This window comes from Chiloscyllium plagiosum, chromosome 16 (genome assembly GCF_004010195.1).
Source record: "Chiloscyllium plagiosum isolate BGI_BamShark_2017 chromosome 16, ASM401019v2, whole genome shotgun sequence".
Classification (NCBI taxonomy): Eukaryota; Metazoa; Chordata; class Chondrichthyes; order Orectolobiformes; family Hemiscylliidae; genus Chiloscyllium; species Chiloscyllium plagiosum.
Window position 1 is genome coordinate 8191177 of NC_057725.1, and position 18847 is coordinate 8210023.

Here is an 18847-nt window from a genome sequence, read left to right on the forward strand (position 1 = left end):
AGAGGGCATAATTTTAAGGTTAGAGGAGAAAGATTTAAAAGATGGGGTGCAATTTTTTCACACAGAGGGTGGTTCGTTTGTGGAATGAACTGCTGGGGAAATAGTAGATGAAGATATTGCTACAACACTTAAAAGACATTTGGACAGGTCTGTGAACGGGAAGGATTTAGAGCTGATTTAGTTTGGGAAACCTGTGTGACATGGACAAGTTTGACTGAAGACTCTGTTTCCGTACTGTCTGACTCTATGAGATACATGGGAACAAAACCACCACCTGCAAGTTCCTCTCCAAGCCACTCACAATCCTGACTTGGAAATATATCACCATTCCTTCACTGAGTCAAAATCCTGGAATTCCCTCTGTGTGAAGTTAATCCACAGCAATGGTTCAACAAGGCTGCAATGGTTCAACAAGGCACGTCACCACCACCTTCTCAAGGGCAACTAGGCACCAATAATAAATGCTGGCCCAGCCAACAACACCCACATTCCACGAATGAATAAAATAAATCCTTTCTCCAGAATTAATGACTTGCCTTGTGACATTCAATAGCAACTTTCAACAGGGAATGGGATAAATACTTGAAGAATAAAATGAATAGGATAATGGGGCTAAATGGATGGTTCAACCAAGGAACAGATCCATGCATAATCTGTGCTGTTTTGAAATTTAAAAAATATATATTCATTTGTGGGATTTGAGTGTCAACTAGCATATGTTGCATATCTCTAAAACCCCTTCTTGAATTGCTGGTCCATTTGAAATAGTTAAACTGCAGAGGAAGGAGTGAGCACTACTCTGACAAAATGAGTGATTCTCTAATGTATTTTACTGCAACTAGTGAATGCTGCAATTTCAATTGCGCCCGCACTGAATTTAGGTAAATCTGGGAGTTTGACCCAGCGACAGTAGAGGATACAATAATATGGTTCCAAATCAAGGTGGTGTGTGGCTAGGATGGAATCTTCAAGGCTGTGTTGTTCCCATACATCTGATGCCCTTCTCACTCCAAGGTTTGGTGGGTGCAAGCAAAGGAGATTTGGTGAGTTGCTACAATGCATTTTGTGGAAGGTGCATATCGCTGCCATGAAGCACTGCTGATGAAGGGAGTCAATGTTTTAACGTATGGCTGACCAAGCAAGCTGCTTTGTCTTGGATAATATTGAGCTTCCTCGGTGTTTTTGGAGCTACGGTGTTCCAGGAATCCATCACTTTCCTGGCTTGTGCCTTGCAAATGATAGACAGACTTTGGAGAATGAGGAAGTGAATTACTCACTGCAGAATTTTAAGCCTCTGATCTGCTATATTGCCACAGTATTTCTGTAGTTTGTCCAGACAAGTTATTGGTCAATGATAATTCCCAGGATGTTGATGGATGGCTGACTCAGTGATGCTGATGCTACAGATCTTTAAGGGGAAAAGATTAGATTCCTACTTGTTGGAGATGGTCATTCTGCAACAAATATTACTTCATCCTTATTGGCCAGAGCCTTAATGTTGCCCAGGTCTTTATGCAAACACATCTGCACCTCGTGCACTTGTAGTATGGTAAATTTCTCCTTTCTAACTAATTGTCCTGATTTGGTCTCATCCCAGTAACAACATCAAAGACTAGCACACACCCATTACATCCCAAGTTTTGTTTTGGGGAGTAGACATTCCCTTAGATCTGACTTTAGCAAAATAAACCTCAGTTACTATATCCCGAGACCAATTTGCCAGGCTGAAAAACTTGGCAAGGGCTGGACATCTTGAAATGTTGCACGTGTGTATTCTGTGCAATCTGGTCAGGCAGCAGCCGAGGCTTACCTTTACTGTTCCTCGGCTACTGCCTGACCAGCTGTGCTTTTCTAGCATCAAACTATTCAACTCTGAACTCCAGCATCTGCAGTCTTCACTTTCCCCTAGTTGTATTCTGTGCAAGCTAACAAATCACAATGCTTGCTAAATACTCTGAGTACCAAACACTTGACTCTGCATTGACTGAAAACAGACTCCTAGTCAAATGTGTACCAGCTCTTGGTGGCCATATTACTTCACAATTCACACAGTCGTATGTATAGGATTTACCAAGCAATACACCACATTATAGTGGATTCCCCTTACTGTTGTAACTGGTGATTGACTGTACTTCGTATTCATGGTGAAAACTACCCAACTCTCCAGTCTCCAAACCAACTGCTAAAGCTAACCCACAATACAGAGCAAGAAGAGATATATGCTCTTTGCATCTGATCCAGCTGCTTGTACAAGTTCATTGGCCGCTACACTTGGCTCTGTGCTCTGTCTAGCTTTTGGAAATTATGAGCAATCCGGCTGCTTTTTCTTTGACCATAACATTCCTCTCAACTTTTTTTATTTGAATGGTTTTAAGGCATTTTAACTGGAACTGAACTAACATTTTATTAAACATATAATTTAAAGCAGATTTTTCTTTTACTGTTTTCCTACTCACTGAGTGTTTCTCAGTTGGGAATAAAAGTCACCTCTACGAGTCACCACCAAGGATTTCACTGCATTCCAGAAAGCTTAATAATTATCAATGTATTGAAAAAGGAAATTGCTTGCTATAGGCAATACCTCTTTGTACCTTTCTTTTGTAAAGAAAAGTGACACTTATCCTTCAGCTTTCCTTTGCAGTTATTGAAAATTGCCAGGATTGCATTGACTGACTTGATTGAAAAAAAGTATTGCCACCAGCTGCAATTATTTCACCATTCAGAAGCAAAGGGAATGCTCCCCTGTAGAACAGTGACCTGTAAGGTTCTTTTGATGGATTTTCCTCCAGCGGGCTAATGAGTCTTACGTTGTATGATACCTCAGCAACAGAGTTATTGCTTAATCTTTTTCCCTTCTGCATGTGACAACACATTACTGTCAGCTTGAAATAAACTGCTCATTTAGTATAAACCACAGCCTGCAATGAACACATTTCTTTTTAAATTAAAATTTAGACAACATGAATATCAAGAATGTAAGGTTGAGAGCACCATAAATAAAATCTTCAAAATACAACCCCAGGTTGGACAACAAACAGAATCTTCAATATCTGTTCTTCCCTGTACGGAAAATAAGTGGCTAAAATGTGGAGTAAATGGTGACTGAGTGATACATTATGCCATGCACTTAGACTCATAGAGTCCTACAGCATAGAAACAGGCCTTTTGGCCCATCACATCCATGCCGACCAGGTTTTCTAAACTGTGTTTGGCCCATATTCATCTAAACTTCTCCTACCCACATAGCTGTTCAAATGTCTTTTAAATGTTGTAATTGTATTCGCCTCTGTGTCTTCCTCTGGCAGCTCATTCCATATACACAGCACTCTCTGCGTGAATGAGTTGCCCGTCAGGTCCCTTTTCAATTTTTCCTCTCTCAGTTTAAGCCAATGCCCTCTAGTTTTGACTCTCCTACCCTGGGGGGATAAACCTTGGCTATTCACCTTATTTAGACAAGCAGGAGGCTGGAAGAACACAGCAAGCCAGGCAGCATCAAGAGGTGAAGAAGTCAATGTAACCCTTCTTCAGGACTAGGGATGGGTGTGGAGGGAGCTGCAGATAAAGGGAGTGAAAGGGGGCAGGGTGATAGGTGAAGACAGGTAGAGAGTACCACCTGATTGGTCGATGGGAGGAATGAATCCGGTAGGTGGTTGAGAGGAGTGGAAGGGAGGGGGAGGGTCTGGGAAGGGGATCGGGGGACAGGAAGGGGGTTATTTCAAATAGGAGAACTCAATGTTGAGTCCTCCGGTTTGTAGGCTGCCCAGGCGGAAAATGAGGTGTTGTTCCTCCAATTTGCGGTTTGGTTCATTGTGGCAATAGAGGAGGCCAAGGATGGTCATGTCAGAAAGGGAGTGGGAAGCGGAATTGAAATGTGTGATGACTGAGAGGTCTGGTTGGCCCCTGTGGGCCCGGCTAAGATGCTCAGTGACCCATTCCCTAAGTTTACGTTTGACCTCCATGATGTAGAGAAGACCACCTCGGGAGCACCTGATGCAGTAAACTAGGTTGGAGGAGAGGCAGGTGAACCTCTGTCTCACCTGGAAGGATGGTTTGTGGCCCCAGATGGAGGTGATGGTGTACTGGCCGGTTTTGCATCTTTTACGGTTGCAGGGGAACAAACTTGGGGATTCGTGGAGGTTGGTTGGGAAAGTGCCCCAAACCAAGGACTATCGAAGGAAATGGTCCTTGCAGAAGGCAGAGAAGGGTGGGAAGGGGAAGATGTTCTTGGTGGTAGGGCCTAGTTGGAGTTGGCGAAAGTGTTTAAGGATGATGCGTTGTGGAGATAGATGTGGAGAGTGGTGGGGTGAACGGTGAGGACAAGGGGTCTCTGACTTTATTGTGTTTGGGGGGTGGTTAGAGCAGTGGAACTGGGAATCGAGGCGGTGCGCTGGAGGGCTGTTTGGATGACAGAGGGGGGGATAAGCACTTTGTTCGAAATAGGTGGACACCTGGGATGCTTGGGAATGGAATGTCTCCTCATCCGAGCAGATGCGGTAGGTCTTACCCTCTCCCTGTCTTCACCTATCCCCACTTCATCACCGTGCCCCTGCCACCTCCTTTACCTTACACCAATTCCTAGTCCTGAAGAAGGGTTACACCTAAAATGTCGACTTCTCCACCTCCTGATGCTGCATGGTTTGCTGTGTTATTTCAGCCTCCTGCTTGTTTATCCTGGAATCCAGCATCAGCAGGTTTTTTTTTTTGTCTCATTCACCCTCTCTATGGCGCTCATGATTTTATAAACGTGTATAGGGTCAACCCTCAGCTTTCTGCTCTCCAGGGAAAAAGTTCCCAGCCTATCCAGCCTCTCCTAATAACTCAAACCTCCCATTCTCAGTAACATCTTTGTAAATCATTTTTGTCCCCTTTCCAGTTTAATAACATTCTTCCTATAGCAAGGCGTACAGAATTGTACACAGTGCTCCAAATGTGGCCTGACCAATGTCTTTTACAGCTGTAAATGATGTCCCAACTCCTGTACTCAGTAGGAGAAAGTGAGGACTGTAGATGCTGGAGATCAGAGCTTAAAAATGGTTGATGAAGGCAAGGATACCAAATGACTTCTTCACCACCCTGTCTACCTGTGATGCTACTTTCAAGGAACTATATACCTGCACTCCTGTGAAGACAGGATTCTGTTCCAGTCCAAATCAAGGCACAGAGTGGAATGTTAATTGTCAGAAGCCTCTTTACAGAAATCCAAACTGAGTTTCTAATCAGTGCAGATAGGACAGGATAAACCTGTAGCTGGAAGTAGACATTAATTGCCAAATTTGCAAACTACACAAAAATAGGTGGGACAGTAAATTGCAAAGAGGAAATAAGAACCTTAAAAATGGATATAAATAGGTTGGGAGAGTGGGCCAAAATATGGCAGATGAAGTTTAGTGTGGATAAGTACAAGGTCTTGCATTTGTGTCAAAAAAATGGGAATTATCTTAATGGGGAAAGACTTAGGGGTGCTCCAGTGCAGAGGGATCTAGGTGTATCCTTTCATGAGTCACAGAAAACGAGCATGCAGGTACAGCAGATAATAAAGAAAGGGAATGGAATGCTGGCTTTTATAGCTAAAGGGATAGACTATAAAAGTAAGGAAGTGTTTTTGCAATTATACAAGGTATTAGAGAGATCGCATCTGGAATATCGTGTACAGTTTTTGTTCCCTTTTTTTGAGGAAAGATGTAGTGGCACTGGTGGCAGTTCAGAGTAGGTTCACTAGATTGATCCTAGAGATGAGGGGTTTGTCGTATGAAGAGAGATTGAACAATTTAGTCCTATGCTCTCTGGAATTTAGAAGAATGAGGGGAGATCAAATTGAGGTATTCAAGATGATAAAAGGTGTGGATAAAATAGTCATGGAGCAGATGCTTCCTCTTGTGGGGCATTCTGGAATGAGAGGTCATATTCTTAGGATAAAGAATTACCAAATTTAAAACAGAGTTGAGGTTGAATCTGTGGAATTCATTACCTCTAAGTGTGGTGGATGCTGGGATAGTGAGTAAATTTAAGGAGGAGTTTGACAGATTTTTTATTGGTAATGGTTGAAGGGATATTGGGAGAAAGCAGGAAAATTGGGGTGAGGGGCATATCAGCCATGATCACATGGTGGAGCAGACTCGATGGGCCGAATGGCCCAATTCTGATCCTATATCTTATGAATTAATTAATTTTGTTACTCAAATATTCAAAGCTCCACAAATAAAAAGTGAAATCGCACGTAAGAATGAAAAAGGAGACTTGCAACCATACAAAACTAAGATCTCACAAAAATCAAAACACCTGTGCACATAAAAAGGATTACCCAAAAAGAATGACTAAATGTCAAAAGAACTTGTTAAATGCTTTGAGATCTAATGAAAAGTACTGAATAAGTGAAAGTCTTTGTTAATTCCTTTTTACTATGAGTTGAGTCAAGTCATTAGATTTCATTACAAGATACAGAGAAAGACAGAAGACTGACCTACTGGCTAGCAATGTTTTGAATTGGATCTTTAGCATTACAAAATGGAGCAGCTCCTGTTGGAAATAGCTAGATTGTCCTCATTCTGTGATCTTCTGATGAGATAGTTGGAAGCTATCCAAACATCAGGATTGCCAATAGATCACAATGCTTCCTTCTTTAATAATACATCAATTTATTTAATTTTGCAAGTGTATGTCTGATATTCCAGGTACTACAAAACCAGCGGCAAAGATTCTTCAGCCTGAATTAGTGGGTGATTACACTTCCTTCTCCTCAGTTACAGTGGTAGCAAGAGGGGCATGTAAAATGTTCTTAGGTCAGAATCAGGGGTGAACATAATTTAGACATACTGCATTTATCACACAATAGCTTCGCATAATTAGAAATGTGTAGCCTTTTCTGTCATTAAGAATGAAACACGTAAAATGTTAAAAAATTTCTAATAAAAATATCTATTAAAAAAAAATGAAACACGTGATAAATTATCGCACTAAGTTTTGCTGGGTCATTGTCTTTAATAGTATTATAAAGCAGCTTATTTTCACTCTGTTCTTCTCTGGAAATTCACTAAGCTCATGATTGCCCTACTTGTATTTAGGCCATGTTTGTTATAGAATAGCAATTATTATGCAGGCAGGTAGATTCTTGGTTTGTTTACAATTTGAAGAGCGTACTTTTCCAAAGCAGAATTGATTTTCACAATATGTAGTTTATTCAACTCTCCTGACCCATGCAAAATATCTGCAATGATTAGAATGGACTAAAGCACACAAAAAAACCTTCACATTGTGTAATGATATTGTAGCTTGCTGCATACATTTTTATTTTCATGTGGGTGTGTTCCCATTTATAGTTCTCTTTAAGCTACCTTCGTGAATTGTTACACTTTATCTTGTGCAGGTACTTTTACAGGGCTTTTTGGAAGAGAATTTGAAAAGATAAGTTTTAAAAAATGCATAACTTTTAAACTTGAGATATAGAGTCACAGAATAGAAAGCAAAAGTGTTAAAACTGGATGAGGATAGCTGTAAAATGTGCTGGTGTGTGTTATGCATCAAGCTTCCATATGCACAACAGTGACCAGCAAATTTTGTTTTTCGAAGTTGTTATATATACTGATGAATTTAGCTTCAAATTTACTTTGTTAGAAATGATATATTTTACTAGTCACACTATATTCTTATAACTGCAGGTTCTGATTATTATTGCAATATAATGCTTAAAGCAGCATGAAGCAGATATTAGTCCTGGCTTTCTGACACCCAAGGATATGACTGTAAACCTATGAAATAATTAACAGAATATCTTAGCGGCCATTGTAGTGAAAATAATTACTGAGTGTAAGAACACTGAGCAATTCTCCTAATACAAGCTTCCTAATATCAATGGTTTAAAAATATAATCTTTGTTCTCAGTTGGTTATTTAGTTTTCTATCACAAAGATTGTGGCTTCCTATGATTTCTTATAAAGCTATCAATCACTGGTGGTTCAAGTGGCTAATTAAGGCTCCGGCATTACTCTCAAAACTAACTGAACAAATCTTATTTCTGCTTAGTTTAACAAACATTTGTACTACATGTAAAATAACTTGAACAGTTCCTATGTTAAATTGCTATATCAATGCAATTGGTTGCTGAAATTGTATTCCTTTACCATACAGCAGGAATGAAACATTAAGACAACTGGTGATTAAAACTACCTCACACCAAAAATTTTCAGCTGTAGCCAAGTGTGCAAGAAGAAAAATATGTGTATGTAAAATGTTCTTAAATCAGAATCATGAGTGAAACATGCTTTTGGCATACTATTTATCACACAATAGCCTCCTGTAATGAGAAATGTGTAGCTTTTTCTGTCATTAAGAATGAAACACGTGATAAATTATCGCACTAAGGTTTGCTAGGTCATCATCATTAATAGTATTATAAAGCAGCTTATTTTCACAATGGCTTCATGCCCTCACAATAAATGATATAGTGCAGGGAAACTGAGCTGGAGGACATGCTGTCAAGTAAAGTGATGACTCACCTACCATCTCTCAGAACGCAAAGCCTATGGGGAATGTAGGGAATAAAGTACAAGCATCATTTTAAGGCATTGCTATGGTAACACACCAGAATGAGTATCATCGAATAGTACAACACAACAATATTCTTTTGCTCTAAAAACAAACATTATAAATTTACCTGATCTAATGAATTTTTATCAGTATTGTACAGTTTATAATACTTAGAGTTTTTTAAATGATCCAGGTTTATACATGATTATTAAGACTTTTCACAGCGTTGAGTTTCTTGTAAAATATATGGTTCAGTGCTAAATGAATTTTGATTTGTTACCCAGAGGCTGTGCCAATATTAATCTTCATAATGATATACAAGACCATGCTTGGTTTCCATGACAGTTAATCCCTCGAGATTGGGAGCACACATGCTCATATTTGAAATGAGTTGTGTATTCAAATACATTAAGGTTTCTTTTGACGTTTTATTTATTTGAAATTTTAGTCCTGCATGAAAACAAAACAACTTTCGTCTTCCTTTCAATTAATTCTAAAAAGATAAAGTTATAAAATGGAAGAACATTTACAAAAAGCATAATGGGTAACAATGTCTGTGCAAATCCGAGTTTGCATTTATTCATACACACAGCATGGCAGGAAATGATTGTTATAGCAGCAATACCACTGAACTAGTAATGAAGAGGCCCAGGCTAATGCTCTGGTCTCAAATCCCATCATGGTAGCTGGTGGAATAGTTTCATGGTCTCTCACTATAACCACTTTTCTTAAGAAACCATCTGGTTCACCAACATCATAGAATCCCTACTGTGGAAGCAGGCCATTCAGTCCATCGAGTTTTCATCAACCCTTTGAAGAGCATCCCATCCAGATCCATTCCCCCCCCCCCCCCAACCTATTCCCTGTAATCCACCTAACCTACACATCTCTAGAGACTGGGCAATTTAGCATAGCCAATACACCTAATCTGCACACTGGGAGGAAACCAAAGCACCCAGAGGAAACCCACGCAGACATAGGGAGAATGTTTAAACTCCACAAGTCACCTGAGGGTGGAACCTGGATCCCTGGCACTGTGAGGCAGTAGTGCTAACCATTGAGCCACCACGTCATTGCTGACCTTCATTAAAATCTGCCACCCTTACTTGGTTTGATTTGCACGTGACTCCAGATCCCCAGGAATGTAGTTGATTCTTAACTGGCCTAGCAAGCCATACAAGTCATGGATAATTAGGGATGGGGAACACCTTGTCACACCCCATGAGAGAATAAAGAAATTATTGGAGTTGGATTGATTATAATTCAATCAATTGTTGATTGAATTATAATATTGGAGGCTGGTCAACATTAAAAATGGTCACCAGGGAGAGGAGTACCGTGTGAAAAGATAACATTAACATTTTGATTTGTTGACTACTTTAAATGCAATTTATTTCATAAATAAACATTGATAGAGCTAGTAATCGGGAAACCCACTATCAAGCACGATTTTGGGTTACTACGATTTTCATGGATAAAATACAATTGTTGACATGAAAGCTGGTTCATTCACATTTAGGAAATGTATTGCATTGCCTCCAACTGAGAACGGGGCTTGGGACTCAATGGAGTTCACAATCTTGGTCCCTGCCGCTGACTGAGACATGAAGGGTGTGTTTGGTTGGACAGACTGCACCTGAAACAAGCTGGGACCAAGATTCTAGTGGGAAAGTGCTTCATAACACTTTAAACTAAGTGCATGGGGGAAGGGGAATGCTACAACTAACAAAACCTAACAATAAAATACTAATTACAGAAAGAAATGAGGGTAACATGAATGCCCAAAGATTCCATGAAATCCCAGAATAAATCTGAAATAACCAAAAACAGAGGGAGGAATAATAATTGAAGGGATTTGCAAGAATCCCTATGGCAGTGTACATAATATTCAAAACAACTGGATAAATTGATAAAGTAAAATGGTAAAGTCACCATAGTCTTATCAATCAGAGCTGTTCTCTCACTACAGAGAGACAACTGGTAAAGAAGGTTGTGGGTCACCATGCCTCAGGCATAGGGAAGATGTTGAAAAGGAGTGTTTTAATGGTAACCTCAGCCAGTGCAGGAATTGATCCCACACTGATCATCACAAACCTGCTGATCAGCAAACTGAGCTAACTGTAAACAATTACAGGTAGAAGGAATCCATATCCAGATATATATGTATATCTATAATCTGTAGACATTGACTGAAACAAACCTACACAGAGCATTTGTAGTTAAATATTGCTGGATATCATCATATGGGAAGAGTGGATGAAATATATTATTAATTAATTAAGAAGATTGTGAGTGGGGAAAAGATAGATGTCACTGGTATTAAAATACAGCTGCCATACAGTCTGAATTACAAATTTATGGATTTCAACTCCCCCCCCCCCCCCCCCCCCCCCCCCACCACCAGAGGCAGCCAACAAGGAAATCATCACTGTGGTATCTTTCAATCATAAATCAGTAACTGCAAAACTAAAATTGAATAATTTCTTTGTCACAGCTTTCGCTGAAGATAATGAAACTTTTGTAATTGATGAGATTAAAGAGTTCACAAATACAGCTGGGACAGAAAAGGAAAAAATGGACAAACTAATAAAACTGAAGAACGGGTTAAAACCCCAATGATAGATAGTAAACAGCAACAGTCAAGGAAACTGACAATAAAGCGGATGTACAGGTTTACATGCAAAAGTAGTTCCATACAAAACGAGGTAATGTCAGTGCACGGGTGGACAGCTAATGTTGTTCCTATGTACAAAAAGGGATATAGAACAAAACCCAGGAACTTACAGACTACCTTAACGTCTGTGATAAAAATAACTGGGAAAATGAAATCTTTGTCAAAATATATGAAAGCAAAGCACTGAGACATAGACTAATACAGAAAAGCATGGATTCTGAAAGGCTATTATGCTTGACTGATCTGATAAGAGTTCTTTGAAGAGGTAACAAAGAGTAGATAGTCTCAAACAAAGACACAGATAAGGTATCACAGTTAGCTCATAACAAAGGTTAGGGCATGTATAGTCAGAGAACTACGGGTGAATGGGTAGCCTTTTAGCTTTAAAAATAGAAAGCACTGAGCAGGAGTTAAGGTAGTTACTCAGTGGAGGAAGATAGAAAGTGGTGCTCCACAGGGATCACTGTTGGGGACATTATTTTATTCCTTATTTACATAAATGATTCTGTTTGTGGAAATAAGTAACTCAACAGCAAAATTTACAAGTGAAAGTAAATGGGGCATAATGCCAAAAATGAAGACCAAAATTAGTAATTTTAATGAGACATTTCACAAGTACATTTACTGTGCTTTTTTCAACTCGACAAAATAGGTGACAGCCATTCATTTGTTCATTTCTCAGGACACTGTGTTGACCAGTCAAACTGTATGATTTACAATTTAAACAATGCCTGGCACTAAACTGTCAATCTTTGACTGGCATGTTTTCCATGGAAATACCTCTACAAGCTGTGCCCACTTGTTAAACAATCAGAATTCTGCTCTCATGCATAGCAAACTTTCTCATGCATGTACCTTCTCATGCAGTATATCCTCTCATGCAGTTCCCCTTAAATTGGTATTCTTGTGAATTGTCATTTTTAAAAAAATTCATGCAATAAACCAGCCATGTTGAATGTTATTCTGTACCCGTGAGAAGGTGGTAGTGAGCTGCCATCTTGAACCATGGGAGTTCCAGGTTTCTGACCCAGCAACAGTGAAGGAATGCTGATATATTGCCAAGTTAAGGATAACGGGTGGCTTGGAGAGGAGCTTGCAATTGTTGCTGCACCTGATATATCTTGTTCGTCTCAATGGTAGTGTATTTGGAAGATGCTGCATTAACAGCCATTGTGAATTTCTGCAGTATGTCATGTAGATTTCTCAGGACCAGTAGTGTGTATATCAATGGTGGGGGGTAACAAACATTTATGGGTATGATGTCAATCAAGCAGGTTGCTTTGTACTGAATGGTGTCAAGTTTCTCCAGGGTTGTTGGAGCTGCACCCAGTCAGTAGAGTGGGGAGCATTCCATCACACGCCTGGTTTGTGGCTTATCGAGAATCGACTCACTTGGGAGTCAGGAAGTAAGTTACTCACTGCAAGATTTATAGCCTCTGACCTGCTGTTGTAACCACTATTTATATGACGAGTTCAGCACAGTTTTTGGTCATTGGTAACCTCAGTGCATTTGTATGTCACAAAAGTGACTTGCCACTTTTCAGCCTAATCTTGGAAATTGTCCAGATCTTGCTCCATTTGGACATGCACTACTCCAGTATCTGATGCTGAAGATTGCACAATTATCAGCCAACAACACCACTCCTGACTTTATGGTGATGGTGGTGTTGGTGGGGGGCGGAGGAAGGATCATTGTTGTAGTAGCTGAATATGGTTGAGCCAAGGACACTATCCTGAGGAACTCCTGCAGAGAGGTCCTGAAACTAGGACCTCTCCTTGCCCCTTTCTTGACCTGGTGCCACAAGATTGCATTGTGTCCAAAATCAATCTTGAAGACTCCCAGGTGGGACAGGGCATATCCAGGGATAATGATGATGAGATGTTGTAGTGTGTGTTGCAGTGAGCATGACTATGTCAGGCTGTTGTCCCTGTAGTTTATGAGCTGGCCCATTTTGGCACAAGCTCCCAGATCTAATGAGGAGAACTGTATTGACTGTTTTCATTGCCAGTGTCTAAGTAGATGCCAAGTGCTCCATCTGGTTTCCTTTCTTTTAAGACTTTTCCATGATTTTTACAACTGAGTGGCTTGCTTGGCCATTTCAGAGGGCAATTAAAGGCTGTATGCTTCATCCCATAAAGGACATGAGTGAAACAAGATGGGTTGTTCTGACAATGACCAACAGTGTCTTGGTCAACATTAGACTTCTAATTCCAGATATTTATCCCACCCCCACCTACTGTGGTGTGATTGTCAAATCCATACCCCCAGAACATCAGCTCTTAATGTGCATAATTCACCAATCTGGATAATCAGTGTGTGCGTCAGAAAGAGTGCATACAATTTGTGGAGAAAATATTGTTAAGTATTTAAAAGGTTATACCAAAAGCAACAGAAAGTTTATTAGAGATATAAAAATTCTACAAATTGGTTGGTAAAGTGAACTTATTATTTTCTAGCTCCAGAGGCTGAAGGGCCTCATCTGCACTATATGATTCTATGATCGCAAGCATGCTCTTGTTCTGTACAAAATTTAAACATGATACAAGAAATGTTTTACAAGAAGGAAGCTGCTTAAAGATACCTGTTGTTTTCAAAATTAGGGTTTTATAACAATAGTTGCATTTTTGCGACATTATGCTATTTTTGAGGGATTGAATTTTAAATTCCTACAGTGTGGAAACAGGCCATTCGGCCCTCTGAAAGAGCATCCCATCCAGACCCACTCCCCTATCCTATCCCTGTAACCCTGCATTTCCCATCATTAAGCCACCTAACCTTTACAGCTGGACACTATTGCAATTTAGCATGGACAATCAAACCTGCACATGTTTGGTCTGTGGGAGGAAACTGGAGCACCCAGAGGAAAACCATGCAGACATGGGCAGAACGTGCAAACTCCACACAGTTACCCAAGGGTGAGATTGAACCCAGGTCCCTAGCGCTGTGAGGCAGCAGTGCTAAACACTGAGCCACCAGCCACAGCAATTTTACAGTTGCTTTTTAAAATCCATAAATGATAGCCCTCAACTTATCCTCAAAGTAACTCATCATCTGTTCAAACAAACTACTCCTAATTAATTTACATTCTTCTATCAGTACTAAACTAACATTCCGTCTTCAAAGAGAAACCCTTTCACTGACTGAGATTAGTCCATCAGCTCAGGGAAATGAGTGAAATGTTTTTAAAGTCACGACAGTTAAATACACATTACCTCCATATTCCTGAAGATGACAATTCTTTTGCATAATTGCAATTCTGATATCAGCACTTTATTCTAAAATTAATTCAAATAGAATAATTTGTGGTCAGTGCCAGCTGTGTGGAGGGATGGGCCTGTGACCTTGTGACACTGAAATCTTCCTACAGAATATCCAGTAACCATTTGAAAAATCTGCATGCATCAATTTTCTCACTAATGCTTTCTAAACCCAGTTTATAAGAAGTGGCATGAATTTTGAAGGGTTTTCTTCAGTTGCTTCACGTCTACAAATTATGACCAAGTATTCATTCTGGGGTTTGAACTTTGAAAATATCATTTCAATGTACTCTTTTTTTAAAAAAATATGAAACACCTATTAATTTACATAGGCTTGATTTATTCTTTATGTTCTTATTACTTAAATGTTTGAAAATATCAAATTTAACACTTGTTTCAAGGTTTGCATAAAGATTTGTAGCTCAGGTGCTGGTTGTTGTAATTTTGGGTCTGCAAATCAGCTTCCCAGCTTAGCAAACGTACCCACAACTACGATAACACTTGGTTCACTCAGACATTTAAAATCACTTTAGGAGGCTGACGCGTCATTCTTGAAGTGGTTTTCATTCTCATTTGAGTGGATTGGGTGAACTTGAAAAGGAAATATTAAAGAGAGAATGTTTAACTTGTAAAGTACAAGTGGATCAGGACTCACCAGTCAATGATGGCAAACATTGCAAACTGGAATGTATGTGCAATTGATTTTTTTCAAGTTACAGATGAATTATTTATGGAATACTTGTATCACTCCCTCACTGCAGTCTGCTGAAAACTACATTTCTGAATGCATAGACTTATGATCTGACCATTTTCTAATTTTACCAAATTTTAAGTTATATTTCAATTAGGAATTTTAGCTTGCACATGAATATTTTAATATTTCTTTTTAAAGAAAATGTTGTGCTATCTTCTAGGTTTAGCCATCACATATTTGCATTAACAAGTCCAAATTCAATAATAACATGAGATAATAGTCAAGCCCTTTCCTTTTAGTTCTTTAGTAGAATCAGCTAAAGTGGATGACATTTTAAGAAATCCATGAGGTTCCCAAAAGCTTATGACACAATGAAACAAAATAAGCAGCTAAACACTGAATGTTGATCATTTAACAGGATTAACTAATATGAAAATTCTACAATTTTATTAAATAATAGGGTGCCAAATTCTGTGGAATTTAAAGAGCTTCTAATTTGCTGTCAGAAATTTCTTTGTCACAAGTTTGAACAATCTCAATGCAATAGATTACCAAAAGAAATTAAAAGTATCTTATATTTGCAGTTTGCTATTGGCAGCTCATTCTGCTTTAACCTCTCTTGTAATAGCTACACTGGCATGACCTATTGGGATTGAAAATTAGATCAATAAACACTGGTTATGGCTGTGTGCACACATAGCAGCTGCCTATAAAATGTTAAATCACTATATTGTTGATTGTTCAGGCAAAATTAGCAAGAATGTTTGCCTGTTTATTCTTAATTCATGATCCTTACGTTTATTTCCCTTTTTTACACATCGACATGGGAATTAGTCACAGCATCTTAACTTTTTTTAAGAATTCTATTGTACTAAACGATTATTTTGCATTGCAGATGCTGCACAATAAACATGTCATGGTTCGTGTCGGAGGGGGATGGGAAACATTTGAAGGCTACCTCCTGAAGCATGATCCCTGCCGGATGCTACAGATTTCCAGAGTGGATGGCAAGACCTCTCCAGTCCCAAACAAGTCCCAGAATATTAAAGACCTGAGCCCTGATAGCTACCTTGTGGTAGCTGCCCATTACAGAAGCAGACGAGAGAGTACAACTAATAACAGTGGTAACTGGGGAACAAAGTGAACATGCAGTATGTGCTTTTATTTTGAACCAGTGATCCAATATATCAAAACTCAAGCAGATCAACAATAATCTAATTCAATCACTAAGATCTCTTTGGTTTTTTTTTAATGAACCCAAATAGGGTGGGGGACAAAAGAAAACTATAGACTATTGCCAGACTGAGGGAATGGTATAAGGTAGACTTCTAGGATAGTAATGCTTACAATAAATTGATGCAGAGCTTCAATTATTTCAACTTCACTTTAGGCAAATTCATTGACTGGAAGGAGGTAACAGTGCAGTAATGATGACAGATGCTCTCCAATTTGCTAAGCTTTTGCATATCCTTCTCTTATATCCATGCTATCCAGTGACTGTGTTAAACACAATACTAGTGGTATAAGTGAAGCAATGACAATATACCAAACAGGAAGAGCCAAGTACATTGCAAATCATCAGTGAATATTGACTGGAACGTTTCCACATTGCTAGGGAGAATAAACTTCATTGCCTCTATTCTGCCATCCATATAATTATACCATTTGAGTTCAGTCTGCCTCCAAATTTTGAGCATTCTAACCTCTCAATAGCAGATATTCCCAGTCAAATAGCTTCTTTCTTGGCACTATTTGATAATCTCAGTCTATCTAGTAGTTTTAACATTGCCATAGTACTTTGATTGGATTTTTTGTTTCTCCAGCCCATCAATTCAAGAGTAAAATTGCAAAATTCTGTATGGTACAGAATCATTTCTACTTCTCTGCTTTGATAATAACAAAGTAGAAGAGACCAGTTACAACCAACTAGAATTAATTTAAACAAATCCTCTCAAATCAAAAAACTGTTAATCCAAAGATGCATTTCTACAGAAAGACTTTTTACCAGAAAATTACCAAGACTATAGAGCCTGAGTACAGTAGAAAGAAAAGCAACAGAATCCCAAATGCTGAATTATTGCTTCATGAGCCTCCATCTTTTATTTCCTTCAGCTACACCAAATCAGAAAAAAAAACAATGTGCCTATAATCATTGCCAAGTGCTGCTATTTTTAAAAATAATTGGGAGCATCAAATCTCTCACTCCAACTGCATGCATACACGCACATTTAATCTAATTCACAATGTGTTGAGTTCAAGTAGAAGGGAGACTTCCCTTACTCGTATCTGGATTCTAATATGCAAAAAAGATAACTGTTGTGCAGGAATAGCAGCAATCCGTTTGATGCACTACAGTTTCTGAGCATTAACATAAAGTGTTATCTGTATTTTCCATGGCAATAAGCAGAATTCCTGAATAAGTTAAGCAAGAATCATGAACATAACGCAGACAGTCAACGCTGCTGGCTGAGCAGGAGCTACTAACATATTATCTCTTTATTCCCGGTCACTTGAATTAGTTGCGCCATGCAGAATGTAATTAGTTCAAATTTATGAAGTTTTCTTTCCACAGGTTACAGTCCCATCTCATGCCCCCATTGAACAATGTAACAAATATAAAACCAAAAAGTTTATTTGTATTTTTACATCTTAAAGATCACTGCAATTTACATTAAAATTATTTGATTTTCTTCACAGGCTTATATGCTTCTTCCTCGACCACATTTGTTGCCATATTCCAAAACAAAGCAAACTAAATTACTGAGATGCTGAAAAGTTAATAGAAATACTGAACACAAAACAATTGATGGTCAGGTATGAGTGGAAATAAGTTACTTTAAAATGAAGCAAGTTACCTCTACAATGTTTCTATGTTTACTCAAAATTATAAAAAATTACCAATAATCAACTGGTGCTAAACAAAATAGTTTACTAGGAGTGTAATGACAGAAATATGTGGGGTAGGCTATTTATCTGACTTTGCCATGGAAGTGGAAGACGAAAGATATTTTTCTCTGAAAAACTCAATGATTGCATTTGATAGGAAATATCTACAAATCTGTATCTGTAATCAACTGTGATTTGCCAATTACACTACTATATGCAAAAAACACACGACTAGAAGATGTCAAAAACACATGGTAGGTACTGCAAAACACTGCACTACTAAAACATTATTTGAGAATATTGACTAGACTACAGTGAGCTAAGAAGCAGAAAAATAGTGAGGAATTAGATGTTTGGTCTATTTTAATCCTGGCTAAATTATTTAAGGAGCACATTGTTCAACTTCTGAATTGTAACAGCTTAATCCCAAACACCACGCTGTTTCAAGAACTATACAAAAGCATATTTAAATTTTAAATAAGCATACTTCTTTAAAATTTAGTTGCATGTTAGATATTTAACATTCTACATTAAAACCAAATTTAATAAAAGTGGGACTTTGCTTTTATAGTGCACTTTGCAGCAGTTCATGACTGTCCTGTGTCATTATCTAAAACACAAATATGCTGTAACAGGGAAGGAAGAACTCTTTGGGAATTTTTGCATGGGTCAAATTGATATTTTGGTGGCATACAGAGAGAAAACAAAAACCATTTTATTTATTGACACGAGTTATGCTAATTTTCTTTTCTTTCACTTTGTCCAACCAAAGGACAGGATAAAAAGTAAATTAAAATCGCTGAACATGAGTT

General features: G+C 38.6%; 1 protein-coding gene across 8 annotated transcripts in view; it reads left to right on the top strand.

Annotated features, from left to right (window-relative positions):
* LOC122557634 (growth arrest-specific protein 2) overlaps positions 1-17843 on the top strand; it is a 171211-nt gene extending 153368 nt beyond the window's left edge. For all 8 annotated transcript variants that reach the window (XM_043705416.1, XM_043705415.1, XM_043705417.1 and 5 more), the window contains exon 8: positions 16045-17843. In XM_043705416.1, coding sequence (XP_043561351.1) covers positions 16045-16293 — 249 coding nt within the window. In that variant the 3' untranslated portion in view covers positions 16294-17843. The remainder of the gene's footprint in view (positions 1-16044) is intronic.
* The last annotated feature ends 1004 nt before the right edge of the window (positions 17844-18847 follow it).